This window comes from Astatotilapia calliptera, chromosome 7 (assembly GCF_964374335.1).
Source record: "Astatotilapia calliptera chromosome 7, fAstCal68.1, whole genome shotgun sequence".
In the NCBI taxonomy this organism is placed as follows: Eukaryota; Metazoa; Chordata; class Actinopteri; order Cichliformes; family Cichlidae; genus Astatotilapia; species Astatotilapia calliptera.
In genome coordinates this window covers 5,525,471-5,538,231 of record NC_137428.1, presented here as the reverse complement: position 1 = coordinate 5,538,231, position 12,761 = coordinate 5,525,471, and the positions used below count along the sequence as shown (strand labels likewise).

Genomic DNA, 12,761 nt, shown 5'->3' with positions numbered 1-12,761 from the left:
GTTTTGGGATTTCTTTAGAGTAATCCTAAATCTCTTTTTGAGTTGTCCTTTGACTATTTGTAGTAGGTTTTAGTATTGAATATTTGCTTAAACACAAAGCCTATGACCTAGAAGTAGCCAGGAAAGTAATTCCAGAACAGTGACTATAGGTATGAGTAGGAGCTTTAATATTGTGATCAGAAATAGAGGACCTTACTGGGAATTTCAAACTGTTGGTTTGGTGCACATAAAAGGTGTAGTGCTGTACAAAAAGTGGTTTATTATTGCATGTATGAAAAATCTCAATGTGAGACGGTCAATTTTCCAAACAGAACAATCTCCCGTACGTGTGATTTAATTTGTAGCAGCAGATGTTCATGTTGTTCTTGTCCATAGCAGGAAACACAGATACTCTGGATCCCAGAGCTCCCCTCAGGTTCCTGCAGTGATTCCCCTCCTCATTGTTTTTTTCCCTGTGGCAGAGCATTCAGAGAAGCTGGAGGAGTGCTTTCCATCAGACCAGTCCCCGCTGTCCTCTGGAGTGGATTCTGGACAGCAGTCTCCTGTCTCACCAGAGAACAGGAAGGGTCACAGAGGAATTAGGAAACTCTGGGGGAAGTATGTTTTAAGGATATACAGAGCACACACTTAACAGCATGTTTGGTGTCCTAAACTTTTTATATTTATACTCATGTTCTCATTTCTGTCTGCAAGGATCCGTCGCAGTCAGTCGGGTAGTCCTGTCCAAGTTCATGACCCAGAGCTAGGAGACTTCAAGAGGGGAGGATTCAGAGCTACAGCTGGACCTCGATTGGCCCGTCCAGGGAAAACACAGTATATTAATTAATAAAATATCTATATTAATAAAGTGAATAGTAGTGATTAGGTGCACGGTTCACTTTTTGGTGTTTTGTTCCTATGCAGAGATCTGAAGACGCCATTTTCTAAGTGGAACACAGAGCAGGTGTGTGACTGGATTGAAGACATTGGACTAGGTCAGTACAGCATCCTCGCTCGCCAGTGGGTCACCAGCGGTCAGACTCTGCTATCAGCCACGCCACAAGACCTAGAGAAGGTATACACACTCAAACGCACACATCACTGCTTTATAGAGTGTGGTTCCTAAAGTGATGCTTCTAAGACAACCGGCACACACAATCACACTGTGTTGGTTTTCCATACAGCGTGTCACATATTTTCCATTTCTACCTGTCTGATCATTGTTGCCGTCTGTCTGTTTGTTTGGTCTTTAGTAACGCCTGCCTCTGCCTTTCAACCAGCTCTTTAGTTTCGCCTTCAACACTGTCACATCATACACCTCATCTCCACCTCCAACCTTTCTCTGCATCTCATCCAGATCATTTTGATCAGTTCTGTTTCTTTCTTCGGGTTAATCTATATTAATACTGTGATCCATGGAAACTGTCAAACCTTGGATCGCCGTATCAGGAGTTTCTGTTTTTCTTTTTAAATACCTCACCTTATATATCCTTCTGCTAGGAGTACACAACTGTTTGTTTATTTATGTACTGTGTTTACCTTGGTTTTTGACCATTTTGTTATTTTTCTTTAAGTTGTTCTTCATTAAATTCTTCATCTTTTTAAAAGAAAGTGGGTCTTTGAATATACTTTTCAGATTTGTCCTTTATGGTATGCAGCTTGCAGTATTTCTTTAAATTTAGGTGCAACCAGAACTTGAATGGCTTTTATTACTAAAAGGTTAGTTTAATCATTTAAATTCAATGAAATTACCATCAGATAGTCAGATTGAAAGATAGGGTGAGAAGTTCAGCCATCCGGGAGGGGCTCAGAGTAGAGCTGCTGCTCCTCCACATCCAAAGGAGCCAGTTGAGGTGGTTCAGGCATCTGACAAGTATGCCTCCTGGGCACCTTCTGGGTGTACTGGGAATGCCTTGATGTTCCCCCAGGCAAGCTAGAGGAGATGGCTGGGGAGAGGAAGGTCTGGGCTTCTCTGCTTAGGCTCCTGCCCCCGCGATCCGGCCACGGATAAGCGGAAGGAGATGGATGGATGGTCAGATTGTCAGTCATTTTATCAATGATTGAATTAATATTTTGCAGGTTTACTAATTTATGGGTGCTCCACATTATCTGCCAATTTAACCACTTTTGCAGTAGAAGAGGCTACTTCAACCTGTTGCTTTATTCACAAAGGGTTGCTGCAGCACGGGCAGCACGGTGGCACGTCATTGGCACTGTTGCCTCACAGCAAGAAGGTCCTGAGTTCAATTCCACCCTCTTTCTGTGTGGAGTTTGCATGTTCTCCCCATGCGTGGTTTCCTCCCACAGTCCAAAACACAGGAGTAAATGTGAGAGCAAATGGTGTCCCTGTGTGCTAGCCCCGAGACAGACTGGCAACCAGGGTATATCTCGCCCTATGACAGCTGGGATAGGCTCCAGCACCCCCCCACCACCCTGAAAAGGATGAGCGAATGGATGGTTGCTGCTGTTGCAGCAGCTCTGCAAGTTATATTTGGCAGATTTGTTTTATGTTGGATGCTTTTCCTGACGCGAACCTAAAGGGATTTGCGTCTCCTCCCATGATCTGACCAGGGATTTTTCACTTGTTCGATGAATGTATAAAGCACTAAAATATTTTTAAACAATAATTTCACAGATAGGAGACTTTGGAGAATTTGGAAAACTCTTTCATGTTTTGCCTGTTATTGGAGTTATTTCAGCATCATTCCACATTCGACTATGAGGGTCAATTTTTAAAAAAAAAAGGTCCGCCGTTCATTACAGCACTTCACTATGCAGACGATGCACCTTTGCTGATCGTACACGCTAAAAATGGATGTCATTAGACTTTACGAAGAGATAGCAGAGGTTCTGTTGTTCAGACCTTCTCCCCACTCTTAATGGCATGGGAGTTGTAGCATTTTGACATACTACTTGGCGACTACTGCAATAGTTGAGTGTAAGCAAGTCTTTGATTTCACATCTGCAGCTGCTCCAGAACATCGCTGCCTAGCCACATAAAATCATGAAGAACCTTTACGACAGGACCCTTGCTGTCGCTTTTAAACTGTGGTTTACCTGTTCACATCAGAACCTAATCAACAATGGAAATGTTTTAAAATCCATTCAAAACACTGGCTTTTAAACTAAGCCTCAACATTTGCTTTTATTTATTTGTAAGATTTTATTAATTTTGATATTCTAAAGAGTTCTTTTTTGGTAGTACAGCACTTTGACCAATGTTGCTTTTATATCTGGTTGACTTGACTAAACTGTAACAGGAGGAAAAAGCCAATCGTTTCTCTTTGTCCACAGGAGATGGCCATGAAGAATCCACTCCACAGGAAGAAGCTTCAGTTGTCCATCAAAGCGATCAGTAGCAAACAGCCTGAAAAATCTGCAGAGCTCGATTACCTCTGGGTTACCCGTATGTAAAGGATTCTTTCTCTCACATACGCACAGACACACATATGGGAAAATCTCCGAGAAAACAGTTATGTTCTTTGTTCCAGGTTGGCTTGATGATATTGGCCTTCCTCAGTACAAAGACCAGTTTAATGAAGGAAGAGTGGATGGGCAGATGCTGCAGTATCTCACTGTGGTGAGTTTGTAACTAATTAATTCATGTAAAGTTAAATCAGCGTTACCATATGGGGGGAATGAGCTTACAGTTGCCCAAAAATAAAAGGGATGTATGACATGTTTCCCTTCTTGTATCTGTCTCTGCTCTCCATGTTAGAACGACTTATTATTCCTTAAAGTGACCAGCCAGCTGCACCACCTCAGCATCAAGTGTGCCATTCATGTTCTCCATGTCAACAAATTCAATCCCAACTGCCTCAAACGCAGGCCCGGCAATGAGGTATTGTTAACTCATTTATACGGCAAAGTACAAAGATGGCAAAAGAGCCATTAGTGAGTGAACTCTTAAATTAAAACTTCAAATCAGATCCACTGTCTTCTTCTTTGTAAGTTCTTTTTGTACATTGTATTTGTATCTCACGCATTTTTCATAAAGACTCCATCCATGAAAGTCAAAAACTTGATCACCCGTTCAAGGTCATCACTTGTGGAAGTCCTTGTTCTGACTACCTGTATGTGTGTGTGGCATCACATGGTGTCACATCAGAGTTAGCTAAGTTCATAGATTCCTGCTCACAGATGCACATGTTGGTGGTCAGAATGGGACATCCACTTGTGCCACATTTGCACATGCAGACTGAGTACAGTTTATATAACTATGTTGGTTTGTATTTTTTTAATCAGTTCGTGCAAACAAAATTTGCCAGAAAACATCACTTTGTAAGGCTGGGAAACTGTTAAAAAGTCAAACTAGAACAAAAAATACATTCATTTGTGTGTGTTACAGAGCCAGTTCACTCCCAGTGAGGTTGTCCAGTGGTCTAACCACCGAGTCATGGAGTGGTTGAGATCTGTGGACCTTGCAGAGTATGCCCCAAACCTGAGGGGCAGCGGCGTGCATGGAGGGCTGATAGTGAGTACATAAAAGCAGCCGGCATCTGGAGCAAAATGGAAAACAAGAATTTAAAAAGCATCTGACATCATTTCTCCTCAAATAGATGCTGGAGCCTCGGTTTAACTCTGATAGCATGGCCATGCTGCTGAACATCCCTCCTCAGAAAACTCTGCTGAGGCGCCACTTAACCACCAACTTCAACAACCTAGTAGGAGCACAGGCTCAGCAGGAGAAGAGGGAGTACACTGAGGCGACAGGATACTCCCCACTCAGCATCACCGCTAAAGTCAAGGTAAGAAAATACAAGAAAAGACTCAATTATAAAGCTCAGAGTAGCACAGGCAGTAGGTAAAATAAGGCATCATAAGAGACCAGTTAACACCTTCCCTCTCCCTGCAAGTGTGAGAAAAGCGCCTTAATCCACGGTGAGACCTCAGTGTGTCAGCTCGGTTTCTCCGAGCTCTTCCAAAAGTTTAAGCCAGTGAGAACTGCTCTGCTGCTCCTCACATCTTTAAGACTCAGCCATCAGCCACAGCGTCAGCTCAAAGTGCCTCTTGAAGAAAATAATTAAGTAATAATAGAAGAATAATTCATCATAAGAGAATTCACGCTTGCATTTGATCCACTTATGATCTTGGACACTTAGACATCTAATGCAGGAAGTATGTATGTGGATGTTTTTGTGGAGGTATATAATACTGTGGATGGGAAAAAAATCCCAAAACGAAATTGTTATTGTTAAGTTAGATTTTCCCCTCAAGATGAGCCAGCTATGAAGTAAAATCCAGCAGTGCTTTGTGACGATATCACAGATGTTAGAGGACACATTTGATGAATGTTGTTGTGTGTCGCTGCCCGGTGTCCCTCATTCACATCTACTAAACACAAAAAAGAGCAGATATTAGGGAAATCCATACAGATGTGATTACAGGAAATGGAACAAAACTGAGCACAGCATTGTTTTGATCTCAGTGTCAGCCTGCATTTCAGAAATAGCGTTTTAGCTGCAAGCTCCTTTGCAGCCCACTGCAATGCCAGCTTCCCTTTCATGCTGCTCTGGTCTTTTCACTTGGCAGTAATACCAGTGCAGTGTATCAGTTGAATTACAAGTATTCAAGATATTCAGTGCATCTCAAGTTTCCAAGGTGTGATCAAAAGAACCAGGGAACCAAAAACCCCATTACCTGATTTAAATCTGATCAAGGAAGCTCTCAGAGTTGTTTGTCCTTGCTGTAGTTTTTGTGCATAGGACTGGGAGTCCACCCCTTTGTAGTGTTGGTGTTAAGATCTCCAGTTTGCATCTGAATAACTTGTAACAATAACATTTAATCTACAACATCTAAGGAATCTCCTTTTAGCTCTGTTTTGGTCTCCATATAGTCCTCAACAGGCGGCTGCATCTTCCATAAAGTTCAGCTGCTAGTCACAACATCTGTTTGTGGTTTGATGCTTGACACGCGACGTGCAGTTTTATCAAAGATTTAGTTGCCTGCAGCTGTTAATGATGGCAAATCAGTAAAGAAAATCACATCAGTGAGTTGGGTAATCATTCTTATTGACATTGTTGATGTAGGAGTAGTGATTGGCACGCTTTAAACGTGTTGCTTCTTGTTGTAGAGCCTATCATTAGTCACATTGTTCTAACATTAAAAGTCTTCTCAGCAGTCACTGTTGCTTTGTTGAAGCGTGACAGCATGACGATGCTTTTGTTCCTGTTTCACTGCAGCCGAAGAAGTTGGGCTTCTCTAACTTGACTCACCTCAGGAGGAGACGGCCGGATGAATCTACAGACTATGTCTGCCCCATCGAGTCCTCCTCGCCTCAGTCGGGACAGTCTGCAGTGAACGGGGTGCAGATGCGGCCCTACACTGGCTTCAGAGGCCTGAGCCCCATCCTAGACCGAGAGCCTGACCGCTCCAGGGACCAGGTGGGGCTAGAAGATAGCAGAGCCGACCCATCTCCATGGCAACAACTGTAACGCCAACAACACGGATGACTGTTGTCATCCTGTCTATTAGCCATTCAGCTATCTCTGCTACTACTCTGCTTCCTTTGCTTGCAGCCCATAATACCTCAGTCCATCCCCTGATGTGCTTCTTTAAGCCCCGCCCATCAGCCCGACCCTGTGCCTTACATTTAGAGATTGTTTCTCAGTCAGCTGCTTGTCACGCTGCAGGGAGTCCTGAGACGAGCACAATTCAAGTATTTTGATTTCAGCTCCGGTCAGATGCCTAACTAACCCAACCTCAGCCTCAAACCTGTGCCATGACTCTTAACTCATCACGAGAGAACACAGCCTCTCTCTGGATTCCTGTGACATCACTTCCTGTAATCCATACAGCATATACAGACATGTCTTCTTGTACAGTATTAAGCCAACATGTGTGCACCACCAGTAGATTATTTTTTATGTGTGACCTTTGATTTTTCTAACCAGGTTGAATGCAGTTCTGTTACATGGTCGAGATGAACTTGTGCAATATTTACATAAAATAATGGAGGGATTTTATTTATATCATTGCAGAGAAAATCATAAAATAGCATGTTTTGTTTGAAACTTGAGGTGGTGATTTTTGTACCGTTATTTTTCATATTTGACTGTAATAGTATTTTTATAGCAAAGAAAGGAAGCTAACGTGTGGTTTATCAAATCATTTAATAAACAAAATCCGACATGAGCAAAGTTGATTCATTCTTTCTGATGATCAGAGTAGAAGCAGATGTGTAAAATGTTCAATGTCCTTTATTTATTTAGTTTTTAGTTGTACATCGGTATAGGGGCCTGTACTGGACATTTTCAGTGTTTCCCACAGAGGTAGATTGCACGTGCAAAAGGAGGAACATCCATGCTGTCTTAACTTATAAGAGCCATAAATTGTTGCCATTAAAGTCAATTTCTCATTCTATGTAAGGACTCAAAATTTACCGCATGTAGCGACTCCAGCTCTTGTTCTGCTCTGTAACATCATCAGTTCACAAAGTGATATTTGGCATTTCTGGCTTGCTGCATATAACCGCAGTAAGTTCAGGTTAGTAACCAGAACCAGCTGTCCCTCTGCTTCAACTTCCAGTTGACAGCAGTTTTCCAGTTTAGAACAGGGATTACCTTTACCAGCAGTCCGAGGTGGTAGAGTTGGAATCTGTTCACCGCGGGAACAAGAGACTGACTGGAGAATAGCTCAGTGACATCAAGACAGCAACAACAGTGACCCGGCTACCCTGCCAATGTCAAAGCATGCTGCCTGTTAATGTGGTTGAACTCACAAACTAAGAGTTAGGTGACTTCATGTGGAAAACACTGAATTCCTCAGGAAGCATATTCTGTATTTCTGTAAGATAACGTAACAGACTACGCTGCTGGGCGGAGCCACGAGCAGCAGCATGCCTTAATAACCTACAACCAGCACTAACCTGCTTCCATCATCATCATCATCTCCATTCTCACCATCACAGTGGCTGTCATTGCTGTTTATGACGCCACGTTTCCCCCCTTCGGCTGAGCGGTCTGAGCCAAGATGGCTGATGATCATCACCATGGTAACCCTGTTAAAGGTGACATGGGAAGTGCATGTTTGACTATGACTCAGCTGCAGGTACAATCCTCATTATCAGTGATCTGTTGCACGTTTTCATATCTTTCTACGGTAATTTTAAAAGGTTTAAGAAACATATTGTTTTGATGATAGTAAGCCTGTAATTGTGAGTTGTAATGAGTTTATAAGGAATCTGTGTGTGTGCGTGTGTGTTGCAGATGGAGACCACAGAGGGTACCATTTTGCAAATAGAAGCTCTTTCTGAAAGCATCAACAACCTCACAGTAAGCGCCAACACACACAAGCTGCTGCCTAATGACTTGTGCAGCTGATTCGCTCACTGGGAATCTGCTTGTAGTCTGCTGTAAGAGAAGTTTGAGTCACTCAGATGGAAAACTGCAGATACTCAGATGGAAATGCCATTAAAACACCACGTCTTGTGTCTGTGTACAAATTAAAGCAATGCTGCTAGTGTGAAACCTGCTCGCTGGTACTTGCTTCTTTATTACTTGCGGCTATCATCCAGATGCCAGGCTTGGTTCTTTAGCATTTGTTCTGTTCGTTCAAGTCAAGAAAATCATGACAGTAACTGAAGTCTGAGATGTTTGATAACACGTTTGCAGCGTCAGTACATCAGTGAAGATCTTGGTAAAAAAAGAAATTTGAGCATTATTCATATCTTTTTATTAGTTGAAGTTAAATTTTAAGTCCAAGAATCTGCAGGAGTTACATCAGAACAAGGAAGGGCGAATTTAAACCTCAGATTTATTATTTGAAATAATCACAGTAATTAGAATCAACAAGCTTCCATTGCACTAGAGAGCAGAGAGACGATAACCAAGGCATACTTTTTTTCAGAGCAGACCTTTTAAGATGTCATAGAATGAAAAGCACAGTCTTTTTACAAACATTAATAATGTTCATATTTGCTAAGGTGAGTTAGTGTCACACATTCAAGGTAGCCATGTCTGAGGATTTCCTACAGATTCATCTTCATGTTGGGCATCTTCATTTTATAAATTCCACCTATGCTTCTCCTTTGTGACATGTCATAAAACAATCTCACATCGGATCTGATGTTCTCATTTCAGTAAAGTATACTGACCCCAGCTCAGAAGCAAACACTAACTTCTAATCTCTCTAACCCATTGCCACTCCCATGATGCTCTGCCCCCAGTATCTGCTCAGCCGAGATGAGCTGCGGAAGGAGATGAGGCGTTCACAGACGGCGCTAGTTTGAAGGACGATGACCCTAAGCTGTAGGCTGTCAATCAACCACAAAGACCTGTAGCGACCTGTCTCACAGCTGAATTGTACCTCAGCCCTCAAGCTAACACTGCAGCGTGGAGCTCCTTGTATTTACGTCTACTAGCCCCTGATACCTCAAGTTAACTCAAGTACAGAGGACTGGGAAACACAAACGGACCTACACATTTTGACAACAATCAAAGGTCTTATTTTTATTTTCTAGAGTGCTGAATTGAACAGTTATTTATACACTTTTTTTGTTACTGCTTTCCTTAATTCCCTATGCAATGTAGCTTTTAATGAGCATACTGACCACTGCGTACTGTAAATACTGTGCTGGTATTTCATTGGGGAGGACTGTGCAAAGCAGTGAACATGCAGTTTAGAATGGACAAACTGGACATTCCATCAAAAATGGTGTTGAAGCCATTTTTAAGAGCAGAGCAGCCAAAGAAGAAGGAGCTGGTTCCTCGACATTGTCATTCTATTGTTCTGCAGAGAAAGATGCTACATATCACATGTTGAAATAAAGAAGTTACAAGAACTACCAATGCTTCCTAAATGACTGTATGGAACAAAAAATTGTTGAAACTCCTCTTTTGCCTCAAAGTAGTACTGGCCATGATAGAGCACTACCCCTCCCTGAGCTTGGTCCTGCTGGAGGTCTCTTCCTGTTAAAAGGAAGTTCTTTTTCCCCACCTTCACTCAGAGCTTGCTCTAAGTGAGTTGTGTGTTGTCTGATCGTGGGGTTAAGCTAAATACCTGAAGACCCATACTTTTGTGAACAGGAGCTATATAATTAAAATTTAATGAAAATGAACAAGCTGCATTATTTCAATCATGAAACATAACTTTTTTAATTTACTACAATATAAATTAGATGGACAAAATATTAAATTATTGTTGTTTGACTCCATTAATCCTGAACATTTGGATACTACATCCAGCTTTGCAGTTTGGCTAAAGAGGACACCCATCATGAATTTAATTTCATTCCCTAACTCAAGGGAATAAGTTTACAGGTAGAGATCAAAGATTGTGCACAGGAAAGAGAAGTCTGGTTGCTTGTAAAAGAATTTAATCCCACAGTGTTTTCAGCATACTAAAAGTGGCCAAAACCTGGACTTTGCTCTGAAACATCATATAAATTTATGTTTCTGTGGCTTTAATTTCTATGGCTATTCAGCTATTTTAACATGATCACAAAACTAACACCAGGATTTACTATGGTTCATTTAACCCTCTCCAGCTGTGATGTGAACACTTTACTAAATTTACTTTTACAAGTAACTTTTTAAAGCACATCCAAATATATGGTAGAAGTCTGGAACAGTAGGACAGTAGTTTGTGATATTCGGTTGACAAAAATCAAAGAAAAATGATAAGACTGGGTCCTCTAAACGGTTTTGTAGGATTACAGTTCACTGTAGTCCTACATTAACCTCTACTGGTCAAATCTGGGATTTCTCCACCTGTGAAACTTTTATCATTTCCTAAACTGACCTTGAGAGCCTCCACACTATAAGTTGCTGTCCCAGCCTACCTGTCCTCATTGCTGCTTCTTTCTAAAAGCAGACAGTTACACATTTTGTTTACCCGCCAACCCCTTCAGGCTCACCCCAGTCCTCAAGCTGCTGCACCAAGCTAACTGGTAAGATGAGTCTTTTGTTGACTTACCTAAAATTTGACAAGATGCAAACACCACACCCTTGCTGCCACTGTCAGCGAAAACTCTGCGTCAGCAGAAAATTCTCAGTATTCTGCTGGAAGTTCTCTACACATCAGGACACAAACAACCATAAAACACTCACACAGACTCTGTGTATCTCAGCAGGACGAGGGAGAAGAAGAAAGGAAATGTAGTGTATTTGGAACTGTGGAAGCTCCCAGACCAGTCCTGGTGAGTATCTGTACTGATTGACAATGCTCTTTCTGTTTATGTGCAACGCGCTGGTGGACCAGAAACTGATCAATATTTAATGTGGAAAGTAGTGTCAGAGTCAATTATGCTCTCAAATAAATGAACAGTGACACTAATTCCATGTGCTGGGACAAAAGCAGAACAGACAGTGGGTTCTTTTGCTCCTCAAAAATGCAACTGATTTAAATATAAAGCGATAGCAGTCACACAGCAGTGCTTAAACGGTTGTGAAGCCTTTAAATTTTCTTCATTTCTCTGTATATATGACCTCAGAATTAATAAAAGTAGATAAAGAAAACCCATTTAAGCAAATGGATCCAAAATATGGGTTGTCTGTTTACTGAGAAAACCATCCATTGTTACACATCTGTAAAAGGTTAACATTTGACCTCTGTTTAGAAAAAAATATGCAACTAAATCTAAGTTTAAACTTAGGAAGCCTGCACTTTCTCCAGGGCTGGTTTTTCACAAAACCAACGCTGTCCTAAAGGTAATGGATGGACGTAGCTGCTGTGATGTCATTCACTGGTTTGAGGACCATATTTGGAAGAGAGAAGAGTGCTAAGTTATTGGCTAACACTAGCAGTCTTTGTTATGAACTAGAAGGCACTGACAGACACAGTCGTGAGGTCGTTTTTAATGATTCTAATGAATAGAACCGAAGCCTAGCAGACTCCAATTGGATCCAGCTGCATGTGTCCGGACAGCTGTCAGAGTGACCATGCCACTAACTCAAGTATTCATGTGAAATATTTATTTTATTTAAAAAAAAAAATCTGAGGGAAACTATCCATAGAAGAGTCTCTGAGGGATGATTTGCTTTAGGAGTCAGCCTCAAATGGTCATTGGAGGAACTGCAGTTTTTGGAATTTTCCACATGTAATGTTGGCTCATTTTTTTTCTCAAACGACCAACTCTGATATTTCTAATTTTTTTAACTGGGTTTGTTTTCATCTATATTTAGAACTAATGTGAAAATCTGAGTATGTTTTAGCACCAGTATGTGCATTTCAGCTTAAATTTTACACCAAAATCTGACCATTATCTTTCCAGTGTATCAGGGAGACCAGCTTGTGATCTGCTGCCCATCATCCGTCAACCATGGGTGCAAAATTCAGCAAACCTACATCTAACCCACTGAGAAACGTGTTTTCCTGTTTCAAATGTGGCCAATCCAGGCAACCATCCTTTTATCATAATATATCCCCCCAACCGAGCATCTTTGCTACACTAAAGAGGCGCAATGTCCCCAGGCCCAACGAGTTCATACATCTTTTCAGCAACTGCATCTCTGCTGCTACAGCCAGAACCCAAGAGTACCTCACCTTCAAGGATCCAGAGGACAAGTTACGCCCGAGTCCTGATGTGCTCACTCAGGTAGCAACACTTATTGAACAAAATACGTCATCAATATCCAAGACATTTTGCTTTAGAGAAGTTACTGAAATATCTCACGCTTTAACAGGTCTTCCTGATGACCTACATCACTCGGAGTGTTGAGGTCAACCTGCAGGATACCCTTAACTGCACAGTCATGACTCCTGAGCAGCGCGTCCTCCTGGGTGCTGACTGGGTTTGGGCAGTGCTGGAGAGGCCGACCAAGAACCCCAAGTTCCAGATTGTC

General features: G+C 41.7%; 1 protein-coding gene across 8 annotated transcripts in view; it reads left to right on the top strand.

Moving 5' to 3' along the window:
• The window catches only part of ppfibp2b (PPFIA binding protein 2b), a 97,484-nt gene extending 85,122 nt beyond the window's left edge, over window positions 1–12,362 (top strand). For 6 of the 8 annotated variants that reach the window (XM_080304085.1, XM_026172758.2, XM_026172756.2 and 3 more), the window contains 12 exons: window positions 462–597; window positions 694–813; window positions 904–1,054; window positions 3,274–3,385; window positions 3,471–3,559; window positions 3,698–3,820; window positions 4,328–4,453; window positions 4,539–4,727; window positions 6,162–6,362; window positions 8,187–8,252; window positions 11,048–11,116; window positions 12,191–12,362. In XM_080304085.1, coding sequence (XP_080160211.1) covers window positions 462–597; window positions 694–813; window positions 904–1,054; window positions 3,274–3,385; window positions 3,471–3,559; window positions 3,698–3,820; window positions 4,328–4,453; window positions 4,539–4,727; window positions 6,162–6,362; window positions 8,187–8,252; window positions 11,048–11,116; window positions 12,191–12,214 — 1,406 coding nt within the window. In that variant the 3' untranslated portion in view covers window positions 12,215–12,362. Of the gene's footprint in view, window positions 1–461; window positions 598–693; window positions 814–903; window positions 1,055–3,273; window positions 3,386–3,470; window positions 3,560–3,697; window positions 3,821–4,327; window positions 4,454–4,538; window positions 4,728–6,161; window positions 6,363–8,186; window positions 8,253–9,145; window positions 9,764–11,047; window positions 11,117–12,190 lie in introns of those variants that run through there. The other 2 variants (XM_080304087.1, XM_026172754.2) reach the window with 1 other exon arrangement.
• Window positions 12,363–12,761: the final 399 nt, after the last annotated feature.